This window comes from Cebus imitator, unplaced genomic scaffold (genome assembly GCF_001604975.1).
Source record: "Cebus imitator isolate Cc_AM_T3 unplaced genomic scaffold, Cebus_imitator-1.0 Scaffold94, whole genome shotgun sequence".
NCBI lineage: Eukaryota > Metazoa > Chordata > Mammalia > Primates > Cebidae > Cebus > Cebus imitator.
The window spans coordinates 4,343,514-4,360,318 of record NW_016107409.1 but is presented as its reverse complement, the minus strand read 5'-3'; the positions used below and the strand labels follow the sequence as shown (position 1 = coordinate 4,360,318).

The 16,805-nt window shown below is 41.2% G+C and overlaps 1 protein-coding gene across 8 annotated transcripts in view; it reads left to right on the top strand.

Annotated features, from left to right (window-relative positions):
- LRCH1 (leucine rich repeats and calponin homology domain containing 1) overlaps positions 1-16,805 on the top strand; it is a 210,455-nt gene that overhangs the window by 67,188 nt on the left and 126,462 nt on the right. Inside the window, exon 1 of one of the 8 annotated variants that reach the window (XM_037741118.1) lies at positions 15,542-15,566. The exons of the other annotated variants lie outside the window; for them this stretch is intronic. Coding sequence (XP_037597046.1) covers positions 15,557-15,566 — 10 coding nt within the window. The 5' untranslated portion in view covers positions 15,542-15,556. Of the gene's footprint in view, positions 1-15,541; positions 15,567-16,805 lie in introns of those variants that run through there. 8 annotated transcript variants of the gene reach the window in all.

Genomic DNA, 16,805 nt, shown 5'->3' with positions numbered 1-16,805 from the left:
TAAAAGATTCAAAAACTCAAACTGTTCTTAGAGGGAAAAGTATGCACAATTAAGGAAACATTTTTTAAAAAGTTGTAATAAAATTTGATCTCTACAAGTAAATACTATTTCCCAATTACACCGCGAGTTTTATCATGGATCGGGTTTTCTGTGTTGGTATTTTTGTTTTTCATTTGAAAATGAATGCTGTGTATTCTCCTTGTTTCAACTCCCTTACGTATTTTTATATTAACTCCCTCTGCCGGGGAGTGCCAGACTCAGATCAGAGGTATTATGACATTCAAGATGAATAATGACGTTAAGAAGGACTTACTCTATTGTACATTACGGTGCAGTATCAAAACATTCTGTCCCATGAGGAGAGGGAGTGACTCAGAAAATCCTGTTGGAATTGTATTATAATGTAGGAAACCGTTTCAGAATTATTGTCTGACATTTGGGCAGCTGGGACTCTGGGCTCATTCCACGGCCACCCCACCTTATACATTTTATTAGGAAGATGCTATTCTTTTGTAGGGCTATCACTGGTTTCTTGTCTTCACTGATGAATTAAATGGATAACAATGAATCTGAGTTATTACTGCTGATAATTTAGTCTTATTCTTAAAAACGTTTATTTCATGGTGTGTTAGTCTGTTCTGTGTTGCAATAAAAGGGATACCCGAGACTGGGTAATTTATAAAGAAAAGAGGTTTTATTGGCTCATGGTTCTGCAGGCTGTACAAGCATGGCACCAGCATGTGCTCTGCTACTTGTGAGGCCTCAGGAAGCTTGTAATCAAGGCAGAAGGCTAAGGGGGAGCAGGCAAGACACAAGGCAAAAGAGGGAGCAAGAGAGAGCAAGGGATGAGGGGCCAGGCACTTTCAACCAACCAGCCCTTGTGCAAGCTCACAGAGTAGGAACTCACTCGCTATGGAAAGGACAGCACCAAGCCATTCATGAGGGATGTGTGCCCGTGACCCAAACGCCTCCCACTAGGCCCACCTGCAACACTGGAGGTCACATTTCAACATGAGATTTGGAAGGGAAGAAAACCTCCCAACCCTGTCACATGGTTAAGTGGCATAAGATGCAACTCTAGCAATTTTTGCTTTTTTAAACCCAGCTTTGAGACCCCTTCTATTTCCTTGTCAAGACATTCATTATGGATCTGCATTGGGACCTGCTTCTGTCTTACTGTTTCCCAAGACTAAAAAGGGCTTTCAGCACAAGTATTTTTGTAATGTATTGGTCCCCAAGATTGGATATTTTTCAGTTGTATTTTCTCCCCATATTTCTGAGATGTACAGACATGCTCAACTATGATATTCTGTGTGGATGGTCTTAAATATGAGTTATGATGAATAGTTGGGTGGAAAGATTTCCCAGGAAGCAGTATGCTTTGAGTGTTGGGGAAGAGAAGCCACCAGATGTAGTGTAGGCCCTTGTCCCTTTACTGCCTTTCCTCTTTGTTTGTACCCTGTACAGCGCAGCTCTTGTGGTTATGATTTGTTAACAATTTGAGTAGCTCCCTTCTATTTTGCTTCTAGAGTAATTAAACATTGTTTCTTAGAAATGTAAACTCGGGACTTAGAATTATGATGCAGTAATGCATTTGGCAGCTGAACTGTGTACTGGGAAAAGAAAAATATCCTGGAGTGGGTTTAAGTTTCGCAGATAAGAAAAATGACTTTATTTAGTGAATTGGAACAATACCAGACCTGTGCCCTGAAGTCAGAACTTTCTCTTCCCAGATGAGTTTCCCCAGGCACAAGACCAACTTCTAAAGTAAAAGTTGAAAGTAAATGGCAAAAACCAGAAACAGAGCCCTATAAACTAGACTTTTATGCTACGGCGCCATAAAAATAATTTATTTGCTATCAAAATAAGCTTAAACAGAGCCTTTGTCTGACAGATGACTTTTCCTCTCCCTCTAACCTGACAGCACCCCCAACCCAGTCCTTGGTCGTGAGCCTCACAGCATGGTGAGATTCAAGTTCCTAGTGGCAGTGGAGGCTGATGTTTATTATTTAGAGTTTCTGAAAATGAAAGTGTAATGTCTTGAGTCACATACTTCCCACAGAACTTGAAATAGTATTGTCTTAAAAAACAGGAGCAAACAATCATTCGTAAAACACACTCCAGAATAAATCTCTTATTTCTGCATGAAGGCAACTGATCCGAAACATTTTTTTTCTATGTGCCTTTTAGAGATGGCAGAACACAGCATTCAGAACTGTCAGACAGCCTGTGTCAGGTCTGACGATGCGATTTTGGTTGTTTACACTTGGATGATTTGGATGGGAATAGCCCTGGAGTCAGCCCTTCATTTCAGGCAGAGGAGCAGGGGAGTGTGAGTTAGATACAACTTTGGATCAGGGGCCAGGAAAACTTGGTTTTCGTCCTGGATCAGTTACCGACTCGCTGTGTGGCCAAGTCACTTCATCTGTCTAAGTCTCTCTTTTTCCTTTTGTAAAATATGGGTATTGGATAATCTGTGTGGTCCCTTCCAACTGTGTTTTTTAAATGGGTGCCTGAATATCTGAAGCAGGAGATTATCAAGGGTCATGTGAGCTGTACGTTCCTATTTTCTCCCAAGGGAGGCTGAGACACTGGGCCCCTGCCTTGTGACCATGAACAGGGTTCTCGCAGGGGCTCATCTCAACTGCAGGTCCCCTGAAGGTATCATCATTTTCTTTGCTAGAGGGAATTTGGATGTCGTTGGTCCTGCCCAACCCTTCTCTTTAAAAGATAACAGATCTGATCTCCGTGTAGCAGTTAAGTGATCTGACTCAGACATGTTTACTCTTAGAGAATGAGAAAACTCTTCTCAGAATTTCTAAGAATGTTCCTGAAGGACAGTAAAAGCGCTCATTCAGGATAGGCCCCAGAACACATTTTTTTTTTCTCATCATAGGGTGTCATTTCCTCATTTTGCTTTTGTTCATTTGTTCATTCATTCAACAAATATTTTTGAGAATTTGCTGAGCACGAGGTATTACTAGATATTAGGACAGTGAGAGAAGTAAGATACAGCCCCTATCTTCAATAAGCTGTATAACCCAGTAACGGTACCCTTAGCGTGTTCCACAAGCTGTACAGTCATGCGTCACTTGGCAACAGGGGTACATCCTGAGAAACGGGTCCTTAGGCCATTGCATTGTAGTGTGAACATCGCGAGTGACTTACACACACCTAGATGACGTGGCCTGCCACACACCTAGGGTATATAGTGTAGCCTGTTGCTCCTAGTCAACAAACGTGCACAACATGTTACCATCCTGCATACTGTAGGCAATTTTCCTCTCCCCCTAATCAGACAGCACTCATTACCTGACACATGGTATTTGTGTATCTAAGCATATTTAGACATAGAAAACGTACAGTAAAACTAAGCCATACAAAGTAAAAATGGTACACCTGTATAGGGCACCTCCATTTATGGGACCATGGTTACATACGTGGTCCCTTGTTAATGGAAACTTTGTTGTGCGAGGCATTGACTGTATATAAACGTATGGCTACTTTAGAGCCGGGTGTGTTAATCCCAGCACTTTGGGAGGCCAAGGTGGGCGGATCACCTAATGTCGTGAGTTCAAGAGCAGCCTGACAGACGTGGAGAAATCCCATCTCTACTAAAAATACAAAATTAGCTGGGCTTGGTGGTGCATGCCTGTAGTCCCAGCTACTCGGGAGGCTGACACAGAAGAATCGCTTGAAAGCCAGGAGGTAGAGGTTGTGATGAGCCGAGATCACGCCATTGCACTCCAGCCTGGGCAAAAATAGCGAAACTCCATCTCAAAAAAGAAAAAGTATAGTTACTTTAATTTTAAGTTAACCCTGGTGTGTAGGAAAATATTTCTTCTGTGCTGTCTTGTACTGAATTTTACATTGGTATTTTTCCCTCAATAGTGGCTGAAAAAAACTTATAAATACAAAATCTTCTTTCTTTATAGAGCTCTTCTGCATTGACCTGGGAGATGCTGTTGAGAAATGGATGTTATACTGATGTGTAGTCCTCCAGTGAAGGCCCTCAATGGGCATTTCTTTAAGACCTAAGTTTAAGACAAAACAGAACAACTTCCATCACTACAAAACTTAGTGTACTCAGAGGAACTTGTAGAGATGGGTTTTTTTAATTGTAGCTGTTTTTCTCACCAGTCAGGTTTTCTTTTTGAGTTTTGTCCCTGGAGACTCAGTTGAATTCTGTTAGTCGTCATTTAGAACCTTGCTACTGCTCATCTTTCCTCAGTTGTATGTTCTCCACGTGGGTTCGTTTTGGGAAAGAAGAGAAGGGGAATTCCTCTTAGGCTGAAGTAACTTTTAGAGTGATGGTGCCACAGTTTCAAATATTTTTAGAAAAATCCTGTCAGATTCTTGGGAACTTCAGACTAACTTCATATCTAAAGTGCTTTTTTCTCTTTTTTTTTTTTTTTGGTTTTTTGAGACAAGAGTCTTGCTCTGTCATTGAGGCTGGAGTGCAGTGGCATGATCTCAGCTCACTGCGACCTCTGCCTCCTGGGATCAAGCGAATCTCGTGCTTCAGCCTCCCCAAGTAGCTGGGACTGCAGGCACTGGCCACTATGCCTGGCTAATTTTTGTATTTTTAGTAGAGACGGGGTTTCATTGCGTTGGCCAGAGTTATTTCTCGAACTCTTGGCCTCAAGTGATCCTCCCACCTTGGCCTCCCAAAGTGCTGGGACTACAGGCATAACCCACCACACCCGGCCTAAAGTTCTTATTTAAAAATTTTTCTTCTGATTTCTGTTAGTTTAAGAAGGTAGGTTTGAAGCAGTGACCAAGAATTTTCAGGAAATCCATTTTGGAAAGAATTATTCAACAAAAGAGTCTCAAAGTGAGGACCGGAGTCCAGGACAGAGGCAAAGAGAGATGGTAGGAATTTATAAAGAGAAGATACTTAGTTACAGAAATCATCGTCAGAGTAATCTTATGCTTAGAAAGAAATCACATACGAAGCTCTGCGTTTGAAATCAGATGGGAAGGTGAATATTTGGAGGAAGGGGCTGTGGGACTTGCATTACTTTACCCCTGTTTTGTTGTTTTGTTGTTGTTGTTGTTTAGAAGATGGAGTGAATTGCAAGCCTGGTAGATTTCATGTGTTTCGAATTTTAGCTAAAATAGTTCCTTACGTTGAAGCGTTTCCTCAATTCTATACCCACGTTCTCAGTCCTTGTGTTACTACCAGTAATTCATTTTCGAAAATGCACAATTGCATTTTACATTTTATTTCTTTCAATATTTGGATCAAATACATGTTCAGCAGAAATGGTACATTGAATTTACTTTTGGTTCAGTACTAATTTAAATTATGAATAGAGATAATGCAATTCTGGTATCTGTATTTGATTGTTAAAATATTTGGACTCAGTAATACATTTACATGTTTCCAAATTTGACAACTATGAAAAGGTATAGGGTCCAAACCCCTTCCCAGGCCTATCCCCAGCTACCCAGTTCACTTCTTCCCAGGGAACCAGCATTACCAGTTTCTGGCGTCTCCTTCTGCACACTACAAATACAAAAGCATGTTATTCTGCAGCGCCAGCTACTCGGGAGGCTGGGGTGGCAGGATCACTTCAGCCCAGGAGCTGGAGGTAGCACTGAGCTGATATTGTACCGCTGGACTCCAGCCTAAGTGGCAGGGAAAAAAAAGCATATTATTTTCTTCTTGTTTTTATGCTAATGAGGACATGCTATGTCCACTGTTCTATGGTATGTGCATTTATCTTCGGTTATTTACTAAAAAAAATGAAAAGCATAGAGTAAAATGGAACTCTGTGGTATTCTCCACTAGAAACATGTGTAGGGTTCAAGGGAGAGTATGTTTTAATCATTGCAAAAACCTTGGTTAGGTCATTAATCAGAACAGGAGCCGTGCAGTGGTGAAGGGCCCTAGCTATGATCTGCCACATTTTTCTGAAGCAATGTTGAATTCTATAACTGAAGTTCGTGGGGACTTGCTATTGGCCTAACTATGTGTGGAAAATTTTGCTTTTGGAGTAGGACATTCTCGTGCTTCACATTTAATTTGAATTTTGGTGTGACTGTACTAAGTTAACGTTTATATCTTTTCCCATTTTACAGAGACATTGAGTAAATCATTGACTAAAGATAATTAACTCCTTTATATCACATGTTGAGATATTGTGGGGGACATATTATTTCCTTCCTTGGCTTACGTAAGAGATGTGATCTAACTCATTTGAGTCTGACTGTGTTTAAGCTATTGTTTTGGGTGTCTTCTTTGGCTCTTAGAACAGGGCCTGGGCCTTAGTCCCTTTCCTTGCTCACACCTGACCTCCTCCCAGAAGACTCTGCTTTTCGTGTTTTGTGCCTCGGAACCAAGACATCTGGGGTCCTGAAGTAGGGATGTGTAAGAGCACATTTTTTGATACTTCCATCTTTCTCTTATCCTCTAACATGGGTTCTGCCAGTATCACGAATTAGATATTTCTTTGCCTGCAAAATGACTTTTGCAGCACGTGGTAGGTGTGTTTCAGGTACCACAGTGTATTTTCTGCGTCTGTTCATACGTCCATCTTTCCCACTTAGCTCTGAGTGGCCTGAGGGCAGGAACTCTGCCTTAACCCGAGAGTCTGGTAGGAAATACCATGCACATTTGTCAAATGAATGGAGATGCAGCTGACTTGCTAGAGCTGAGTTCTGAGTGCAGGGTGTTTGAATGCTATGTAATCAAGTTGAGAGTTCAGTCTGGGGCAGCAGGAAACAATAAAAGGTTATTGAAAAGGACAGTTACAGACTTCCATTTGTATCCTACTGAGTTAATTCTAGTGGCATTAGAAAAGGGGAGAGATTGGGGTAACGCATTAGTTGGAAAGATTTGATAAAGTGTAGGTAAGTCAGGAAGGGGTTCTGCATTGCTTGTTTCCCATGGCTCTAACTAGATTTCTTAGAAAAAAGCAAATCTTACACCATACTTTTACAGTGTTTGCAACTGAGTAAATTTCACTTTGTAATACCCTGGATATTATACAATTATATAAAGCACAGTATAATAAGGGAATAAAGAAAGTTAGTAGCTTCAGTGTAATCAGTAAAAATAATTTTTTAAGACAATTGGTACTTTTTTACACCATATATGATAAGAAGAAAGAATAGTCATTAAGTGGGAGGAGGTGTTGTTTTGAGATGTTTGCTTTCATCTCTTAATCCTGCAGACATTTATCTAGTTCCTTCTCTGTACTCTTAGATGCTAGGAATTTAAAAGATGGATAAGATTCAGGCTCATTATGTCTGTGTTCCAGACACTGGACTGCAAACATAAAACAAACATTACATTATTCTTCCTTATGTAATAGAAATGTTTATATAAGGTTGTGTCTAAATCAGTCCTTAGTAGACTGAATTAAATGGAATGTGCCAATAAGAGTTACTATTTAAAGAAGCCCTGTAATAAAACATTTGTATAATAAAGCACTTATCCACATAAGCCCACTAATTTCTATGGTTGTTTTTTTTCCCCTCCACGGCAAGGTATCCTTTATATTCTATGTTGACTGAATTCCAGTTGGCCAACTACCTGCCTGGCTAATAGAGTATACCATTAACTTAGTGACACCAAAACCCTGCAAAGGAAATAAGACACAATCTATCATTGTTCAGTCTGCGCTATTAAATAGATTTTAATTCACTTCACCTTGGGTGGGTATGATTTGCGTCTTTCCCGACAGGCAAGCATCTGCAAGTGTATTGCTGTAGAAGCTCATTAAAAATCAGTGCAAATCCTTACATTGTCTCTAAAAGCAGGCATTAACTTGCAGAACCCTTGCAAGTGGTTTATATTTCCAGGGTCAGTAAAGCTTCCTCACTCTTTTCCTGCTTCCCTGAAAGTTTAGTCCTAAACTAGTACCTCTGTTTTAGTACAGCTAGTACCACTCAAATAATGCTGCTTTTTAAATGAATTCAAGGGGAACTGCTAAGGAGCTGAGCATCTGTACCGTGACAGGAAAAAAGAAATTCTAATGATTTGCGCTGGTTTATGTATTGAATTTTTTTTACCAAGAATTAAGAAAATTACTTGGTAATTTAAACAACCTAACAGCCTTCAGAATTTTCCAGCAACGGTTAGGAGCACTATGATAAAGTTGGCTTTTCCGTTGAGAACATTTTACCTTTTACTTCAGCTTCTTTAAAGAGTTTGATTTCAGTAGAGCAGATTTGCGGTTGTGTCGTACTGCTCAGAGCTTAGTGAGCCGAAGCCTTTTGGGAAAATAGCATTTGGGGAGAGACCCGTGGTGTAATAGCTCATCCCACTGGCACGGTCCCAGAGTAAGCTGGGCTGGAAGCTTTTAGTGTAGTTAAAAGATGCCAGTCTGTCATTTGCATACACTGTAATTGGGCAAGTGGTTTCAGGCTAAGCTTTACATTATCCTTCCACTGAGAGCAGCTGGTGGTGGGCTGTAGATTCCATATGAGCTGGGGACCTATCATCTGGTGTGTTTAGTGCAATCCTGCCTCATCTTGGGAGCAATTTTTTTATTTAATGATAGTAATAATGCACAATCTTGGTGAAAGGTAATGCTTGTGGTTATTAGAATGTGTAGACTGAGTAGGGGCTTTGGCATAGAGATGGTAATGGTGGGGAAAGACAAATATTTAATAAAAGGATTGTAATGGGGAGAAAGCAAATATTTTGCAGGATAAGGAAAGCCACACATATGATTGATTTAAGAGTCTTAAATAAAATGTCTATAAAATGTTAGATTTTTAGTATCAATAAGGAAAAGTGCCCAACTTCTAGCTTCCTTTATAAAGTCTACTTATCCTTGGAGGGTCACTTTTTGGTGCTTTCTTCGTTTGTTCAGAGTCAACCTCTTCCTCTGGGAATATGTTTAAAGTCTGTCACCTTCCCTTAGGAATCGTGCCAATCTGATCATTCTTTCTACCCCTGCTTGCCCTGCCCCCTTTTCTTGACTCAAATAATTTATGTATCCTGTCTCTGTTTTTTATTATTTATTTATTTATTGTTAGAGACAGAGTCTCACTCTGTCCCCCAGGCTGGAGTAAAGTGGTGCAGTCATAGCTCACTGCACCCTCAAACTCCTGAGCTCAGTGGATCCTCCCGCCTCAGCCTCCTGAGCAGCTAGACGTATAGGCACGTGCCACCACACACAGCCAATTTTTCTATTTTTTGTAGAGGCGAGGTCTCTCTGTGTCGCCTAGACCTAGGCTGGTCTTGAACTCCTGGCCTTAAGTGATCCTCCTGCCTCAGCCTCCCAAAGTGCTGGGATTATAGGCGTGAGCCACCACACCCAGGCTCTGTTTTTATCTTTCAATACATTTTCTGCAAGACTGAATTTGTATTAGATTATAAAGTTTGTGGACAAACTAGAACACTCCATTATAAAAGCCTCCTTCATTTGTTTTGTTCTCTGGTGTTTGATTTGATTGATGTGGACTCAAGAATGGAAGTGTTCCATGCCTTATTAAGGAAAGCACTTTGAGAATCGGCCAGGGCCCCCTTAACTTAGTTTCAGAATGGCAGTGCTTTGGCATTCCTCCACCTCTCTTATTTCCTAACCCATCCCTACTCATTAAGACTGGGCTATTGCAGCTGATCTGTCTCCGTTTTCAGGGAATGTTCTTTCATTTTTCCTTGGTGAGAGAACATGAATGCCTCTTAAAATGGTAGTTTGAGCTTGCTGAGTATTTTAGGGGATCCCAGAACTGAAAAGTCTTGCAGGATATCAGTGAAGCATGGAGGGTTTTTGTTATAAAAACGTCCTGAGATGGGGGAGGTTGGGCAGGTGGGGTGGGGGAGACCCCTTGCAAAGTTAGAATTCAGCTGTTTCTACTGATGACACAATCTGCTGTAGTAACGATGAAGAAAAAAGAAAAACACTATTGACACCTTGAGAAAATCTCTACAGTACTGTGAGCTTCATCCAACAACTCCAAATATGTTAGCTACTTTTTTCAAGATACATTTTAGCCCTTGTTACAATCGCATTTACCTGTGGAGTGAAATTTTGTATTAGGCAGATTCATTTTAATCAGAGATTCTTTTTGTTACTTTCTCACTTAAAAACCTTCAGTAGCCCATAGCCTCTGGGTTCTGTTCACAGAGTCCCTTAGCAGTCTACTCAGCCTTAATTCCCCCATTATTCTGCTCTAGGCTCAGTGTTAACCGTACCGACCTATCCACATTTGCAGCTGTGCCATTTTATCTGTTTGGATTCTTAACCCTCTCTCTTGCCCAAGTGCCTAGTGGCGCCTTGCTGGGACTTTGAGGGGTAGCTTACGTGTTTACTTCTTTCCTGACTCCCTCAGTCCCGGTTAATGTTACCCTCTTCCTGACTCTTCTGATACCTTCCGCGTACCTCTGTGTTCCACCTATCTGCTGCCGTGGAACAGGTCACCCCAAAACAGTAGCTTAGAACAATACTATAGACCATGTTTGTGTCCCCACACCCCAATTCATATGTTGAAATCCTGGCCCCCAGGGTGATGGTTTTAGGAGATGGGGCCTTTGGGAGGTGATTGATCATGAGGGTGGAGCCCACATGAATGAGATGTCTTCATAAAAGAGACCCCAGAGAGCTCCTTTCACCTTCTACCATATGAGGACACAGTGAGAAAACATCTGTGAAGCAGAAAGTGGGGTCCTCACCAGACACAGAAACTGCTTGCTCCTTGAGCCTGGACTCCTCAGCCACCAGAACTGTGAGAAATACATGTGTGGGTTTTTTTGTTTGAGACAGGGTTTCTCTCTGTTGCCCAGGCTGGAGCACTGTGGTGTGATCTCAGGTAACTGCAACCTCTGCTTCCTGGGCTCAGGTGATTCCCCCACCTCAGCCTCCTAAGTAGCTGGGTCCACAGGCCTGTGCCACCATGCCCACCTCATTTCTGTATTTTTTCGTAGCTACAGGGTCTCCCCATGTTGCCCAGGCTGGTCTCAAACTCCTGGAATCAAGTGATCCACCCACCTCACCCTCCCAAAGTGTGGGGATTACAGGCGTGAGCCACCTCGCCCGGCCAGATGTTTGTTGTTTAAGCCACTTAGATCGCGGTATTTTTGTATCTTCCATTGTACTTGATGCATGGGTTTTATATTCAGCAGTGTTCTCTGTCGTATAAGGAATTGTGGCATGAAACCACTTCCTTCATGTTTTTGTTTCTTTTTAATTAAATTTTAAGCCTGGGAATCTTGGTAATGACATATTATGTGCAAAATATGTAATATTAGACTTGATTTTCATCAGCTCAGTTTTAGCACTTTTCATGTGCAAAGGTGGGTGGTCACGGGTTTTTCCAAAGCACGGTCCCTTGGTTATATTACACTATTAATGACTATGGGTGGCATAATAAATTTTTTGCTGAGGTTTTCTTGCCCTTCTACTTTTAAATTAAAAACCAGACAGGAAACAGGACATATGGTAATATAGCCTGTTTTTTTACATAGCCATTGATATTGTCTTTCACTAACCATCCTCAACAGTGGTTTATGCAAGATTTTTTAAAAAACAAAGGCAAAACAAAAAAGTTCACAATATCTTGACTTCCTGTTTTATTATAAATGAAATGAACACTGGGTAGTGTTTTCCTTTAATTTCTTCATGAGTAGTTCTCAATGTTTGAGGAATGGTTGGGTGTTTTCAAATGCCTCCTATATCTTTTATTTAGACAGCATAGTGAAATGGAAAGAGATTTGAAATCTGTTAGACTTAAGTTTGCATTTTGTTTCTGTCATTTACTCGTAGATGTACTGCTTGGAATAATCATACTGATTTTGTAGACCAATTGGAAGATTCAACCCAATCCAACTGACCAGGGCTTAAGAGTATATGTATATGCACAAATCTGATAGACATGTAATCACACAATGCTGAAGCCCCAAATGTTACCAAGCTCACACTTTGGTAAATAACATTTGGGGCTTAAGCATCTGTATGATTCTATGTATGCTGGTAAATATAAAAGTGACACAAGCTAAATCACCCGTCTTCCTGGGAACTCAGGACAAAGGAATGGTTCTGTTTCTAACCCTTTGGCTTAGAGTATCATAGAGTATTAGATATGGCCAACTTTTAATTTGACAGATAAAAAAGTGAGGCACAGAGAAGTTAAATGAATTATGCAAACTCACTAGAGGCAGAGTTAGGGACTTTGTCCAGTGCTCCGTTGTATCATCATGTCACTGCCTGCCCTGCTATTTTCCTGCCCTTTCCCTCCTCTTCTTCCTGCCTCTCAGCCCTGGTCCACCTATCTTAGTGCGTGTATGCGCACACATATAGCAAAGATCAACAAGGATGGGGTGCAGGCTCCTTGTCCCACTGGAGTCTAGCAACACTGTTCCTGCCTAGATATGGTTCTTGGTTGTTGGTCACTTAAAACAATGGCATATTTTGAGGGGCTGAATAGACTTCCTTCTTCTTAAGCTTTTCTTTCTACTTATACTTTTTGGATCCATGTAATTTCTCTGAGTCATCTACATTATTTTCCCCTTTTTCTCAGTTTTCATGACCTATATTACCATTACAGGTGTCTCTGCTATAATTCAATATACGTATTCCTGTAAACCTCATGTTCCCCAAAATCACACATTCAGAATAATCTGGCTAATGGAAAATACTGGTTTGGGGCAACCTAGCTAATGGGAAATACCAGATTAGGACCAACCACTCTAAGTTTATGCTACTTTGCAAGCACAGCACTAACAAAAACAATGAAAACCGTCATAAAACAGGAGCACGGTTCAGAAGGCATACGACATTCCTACCATATACAGATACACTTTGGTATTACACTTTGGTAAATTTGACTTTAATGCATGAAAATATGTGGAGCTACGTATACTATGATGGAAGGGGATGTAAGGAAGGATATGAGGCTGGTGAGTACTGGGAAATAAGAACAAAATACACCAAGAACTTTGCATGAGATCATGCAAAGAATAAATACTGGGTTCAGGCTGCTTTGCAAAAGAGAATCGTGCAGAAGGCACATCTAAGACCCAAGGCTGGCTGGGTGTAGTGGCTCACGCCTGTGATCCCAGCACTTTGGGAGGCCGAGGCTGGCGGAACACAAGGTCAGTAGCTAGAGACCAGCCTGGCCAAGGTGGTGAAACCCTGTCTCTACTAAAAATATAAAAAAATAGCAGGGCGTGGTGGTGCATACCTGTAGTCCTAGCTACTCAGGAGGCTGAGGCAGGAGAATCTCTTGAACCCGGGAGGTGGTGGTTACAGTGAGTTGAGATCACGTTACTGCACTTCAGCCTGGGTGACAGAGTGAGACTCCATCTCAAAAAAAAAAAAAAGGAAAAAGAAAAAAGGGCTGGGTGAGGTGTGAGGTGGCTCATGCCTGTAATCCCAGCACTTTGGGAGGCCCAGGCAGGCAGATCACAAGGTTATGAGTTCACGACCCAGCCTGGCCAATATTGTGAAACCCTATCTCTACTAAAAATACAAAAATTAGTCAAGCGTGATGGTGGACGACTGCAATCCCAGCTACTCAGAGGCTGAGGCAGGAGAATTGCAAGAACCTGGGAGGTAGAGGTTGTAGTGAGCCAAAATGGCACCACTGCACTCCAGCCTGGTGACAGAGAGAGACTCTGTCTCAAAAAAAAGATACAAGGCCTTGGAGGCTCAGACCATGACAGGAACAGTTAGAGTGGACTCTGGTGTGGTGTAGGGTGCTCTGTTCAGCTTCACTATGAATTTTGCATCCAGCTTCTTTCACTTGGAGGTACAAAATAGTAATGTGTGGGACAAATTGCGGATGAACCAGCATGCCTCCTGAGTTAATGACACCATCACTCCCCTATGACCAGTCAAATTCACAGTAAAGAAACATGTCTTGTAGCTGGACAAAAATCATCCAGCCCTGCTTCTGCTGCTGAACATCATGGAATGTACCCGTTGGTTTATCCATACAGTAAGTTTTAACATTATTTTTGATATACTGTTCATTCTGAATTTGACAGTGCCCTGCCATATCTCCCTGAACTACACAAATTAAAGGTATCTCAGAGGGCCTTTCCCAGGAACTTTAATGCCATGTTCCTAGCAAGCTATAGGAAACATTTGAAAACCCCAAGGGCAAAGTTGCAGAGCTTCCTTGGGGCAAAATCAGTGAGCAGAGTGGTAAACTGATAAAGCCCGCAGAGAGTCCTCTATGGAGGAAAAAGATGCCTTTCCACAGTTTATAAACAGGACCAAAGAACACTGATTGTCGTCTCAGGGTTTGTAGTCCATTTCTGTTCTTTATTTTTAAATCTTACTTGTTGTTTTTATTTTTAGCTTTTCTGTAGGAGTCTGATGGAAATATGTCTTATGTCCTCTTGTGTGCCAATCAAAAATAAAATAAGCACAATGAATACCTCTAATTGCATAATTCATGGATAGCTTGAAAATGATGCAGAGCAGCTGGCTAACATTGTCAATGAGCCATTGGCTGAAGCCCCTTGTAACTCAGCCTTTGATTCTGTCTTCACCAAGCCCTAGCATCCTCAGGGCCCATGTGATGGCTGCTCAGTGGAACTCCAGACTTCGTAGAGGGCTCTGTGGTTCTGCTGCTGGAGAAACTGTGTTTCTGAGTCTATGGGGGTCAGAAAGACTGGAAAATGGGAGAGAACAGGAGCAGGAACACAAGTGAGGAGCTAGCAATGCAGATTGGTATTATGTCCCATGTTACTTCCTACGAGTAACTTGATAGATGAGTTTCCTTCATGCCCATAACCTCGAATGTACATGAACCACAGTATCAGGGCTAGACGAGTAAGAGCCCAAACCAGGTTCACCCTCTAGACAGACTTAGAAAAGGTAGACATCCGTTGTAGCTGGATGGAGCAGGAGTTTCCCCCAGGGGTGTAACCCAGCAGGTCTTTAAAGAATGAATAGGATTAAAGTAGTGAAGCTGGAAAGCTGAAGGCAGGGAAGGAAAGTGAGGCTCAGGGAGAATTCTGGGCAAGGGAAAGTTACAGAGTTATTCCTTAGGGCTTGTGAGTCTAACAATTATGATGTCGATGGACCTCGTTCTTGGAACCACAGGGCAACTGATTGACTTTAGTTTTCTTTTTTGCTGTATTCTTGCCACTCACTCAATGAATGCTCATTGAAAATTGATGATAATGGCCATATGGAGAGTCTCAGAGCAGATGGGGCAGAATATTGTTCTCTTCCTTCCTGTGGCAGTTGATTATAAGTTATAAAAATGGGCATTCTTTTTGTGGTCCTAGCTTCCAAAATTATGGAAGGTTATCACTCTGTATTATTACTAGTTCCTCACCAAACTCAAAGAATCAAAGGATGATATTGATTATTTAGATTTAGGAATGGTGGACATAAGCTCTTACAAATCAGGATCATCTGAATCTAAAGATATGTCTTTCTTATTTGAGCCTGACGAGTTATTTAGGAATCCAAGGTACCTTTACTTTTTCTTTGAAGTCCCTCAATTTGGTAAGTGCTCTACCAGTCGGTTCTGTTTCTCTTTCAGTTCCCTGCCAAGCTTTTGTGTGCCTTAAGACACTAGGACTGGGAAAGGACTACAGTGTTTGTTAAATGGAAATTATACGTAGCACTGAGGATTTGAATGCATGGGGAGAGGTACATTTTGACTTTCCTTCCTTTGTAAAATGCAGTTAAACTGATATCCAGAACAATGGTGAGAAAACACCAATTAACTTAATGTATGAAAGACAGTAAAATAAACAAGGTGGGCAGTCCTGTATGTGAGGCATTTTTAGATTCTTTGCTGTGTCAGTGCAGGCGTTGGGAAAGATCTGGTTTTCGCTTTGATTTTTTTGCTGCCCACACCAGCTTGCTTCTGGTTCTGCCTTCAGGGAGCTCTGTGCTCCCGAGATCTGGGAATCTTTTTGTCTGGAGACCTCAAGATTGGGATCTGCCCCCCTCCCCACCCCTTCCTGTCTGAACTCTATTTTAGATCTGCAGTAAAGATTTGAGGCTTTTTGCAACCTTTCAACTCTGAGGTATTTTGGAAAACTGTAATTTTGTTTGTTCTCTGCTGTATGCATGCGGTTTCTTAAAACGCAAGTGTGATTATTTTCTGCATTCTTTTCCATAGCAAAGATTTCCCTCAAACTACAGGCTTCAAAAGTAGGTTCTCGGTGCACTTGCCATGCCATCTCGTTTGGAGCGCTTACTGAAAGTGACTGTCTCTTTACAGCGAATCAACTGGTTGCAATATTGAGGCTTTTTAGGTGGCTTCCAGGCTGGTCTTGACTCACATATTCCACAGCCAGACATGCTCAGTGCAGTACATATTTTCCAGCAAGCCATGAAGCACTATTGAGTTATTATGAAACTTAATTTGATGATAATGAGGCAGGGTTCTAAAATAGCTCTTTGGGTAGTTTTTACCCATAAAATAGCAATTTGTGGAAGACCATTAGTATGTAGCGTGGGCTCTGAAGCTAGAGTAGTATTTGAATCTCAGATTTTCTACTTTTTTTTTCTAGTAATTTTATTTTTTTACTATTAAATTCTTAACCTACTTGGAATTTAGTTTGGTATAGGGAGTCATGTTTGGATATAGCTGTTGATTCTCTTTAAATATAATTTCTAGTGATTTTTCTATTGTGATAAAATATACCTAAGATTTATCATTTTTACCGTTTTAATTTAGATGTATAATTCAGTGGCGCTAAAGACATTCACAACTTTTCCACTTTTTAGCTGTGTGTTAGAGGTCAAATTATTTTACCTTTCTGTGCCTCCATTTCCTCTTCTGTAAGTGGGAATAATACTCCCATTACGTTGCTATGAGATTAAGACAAATTCAGGCTGGACTCCGTGTTTCAGGCTTGTAATTCCAGCACTTTGGGA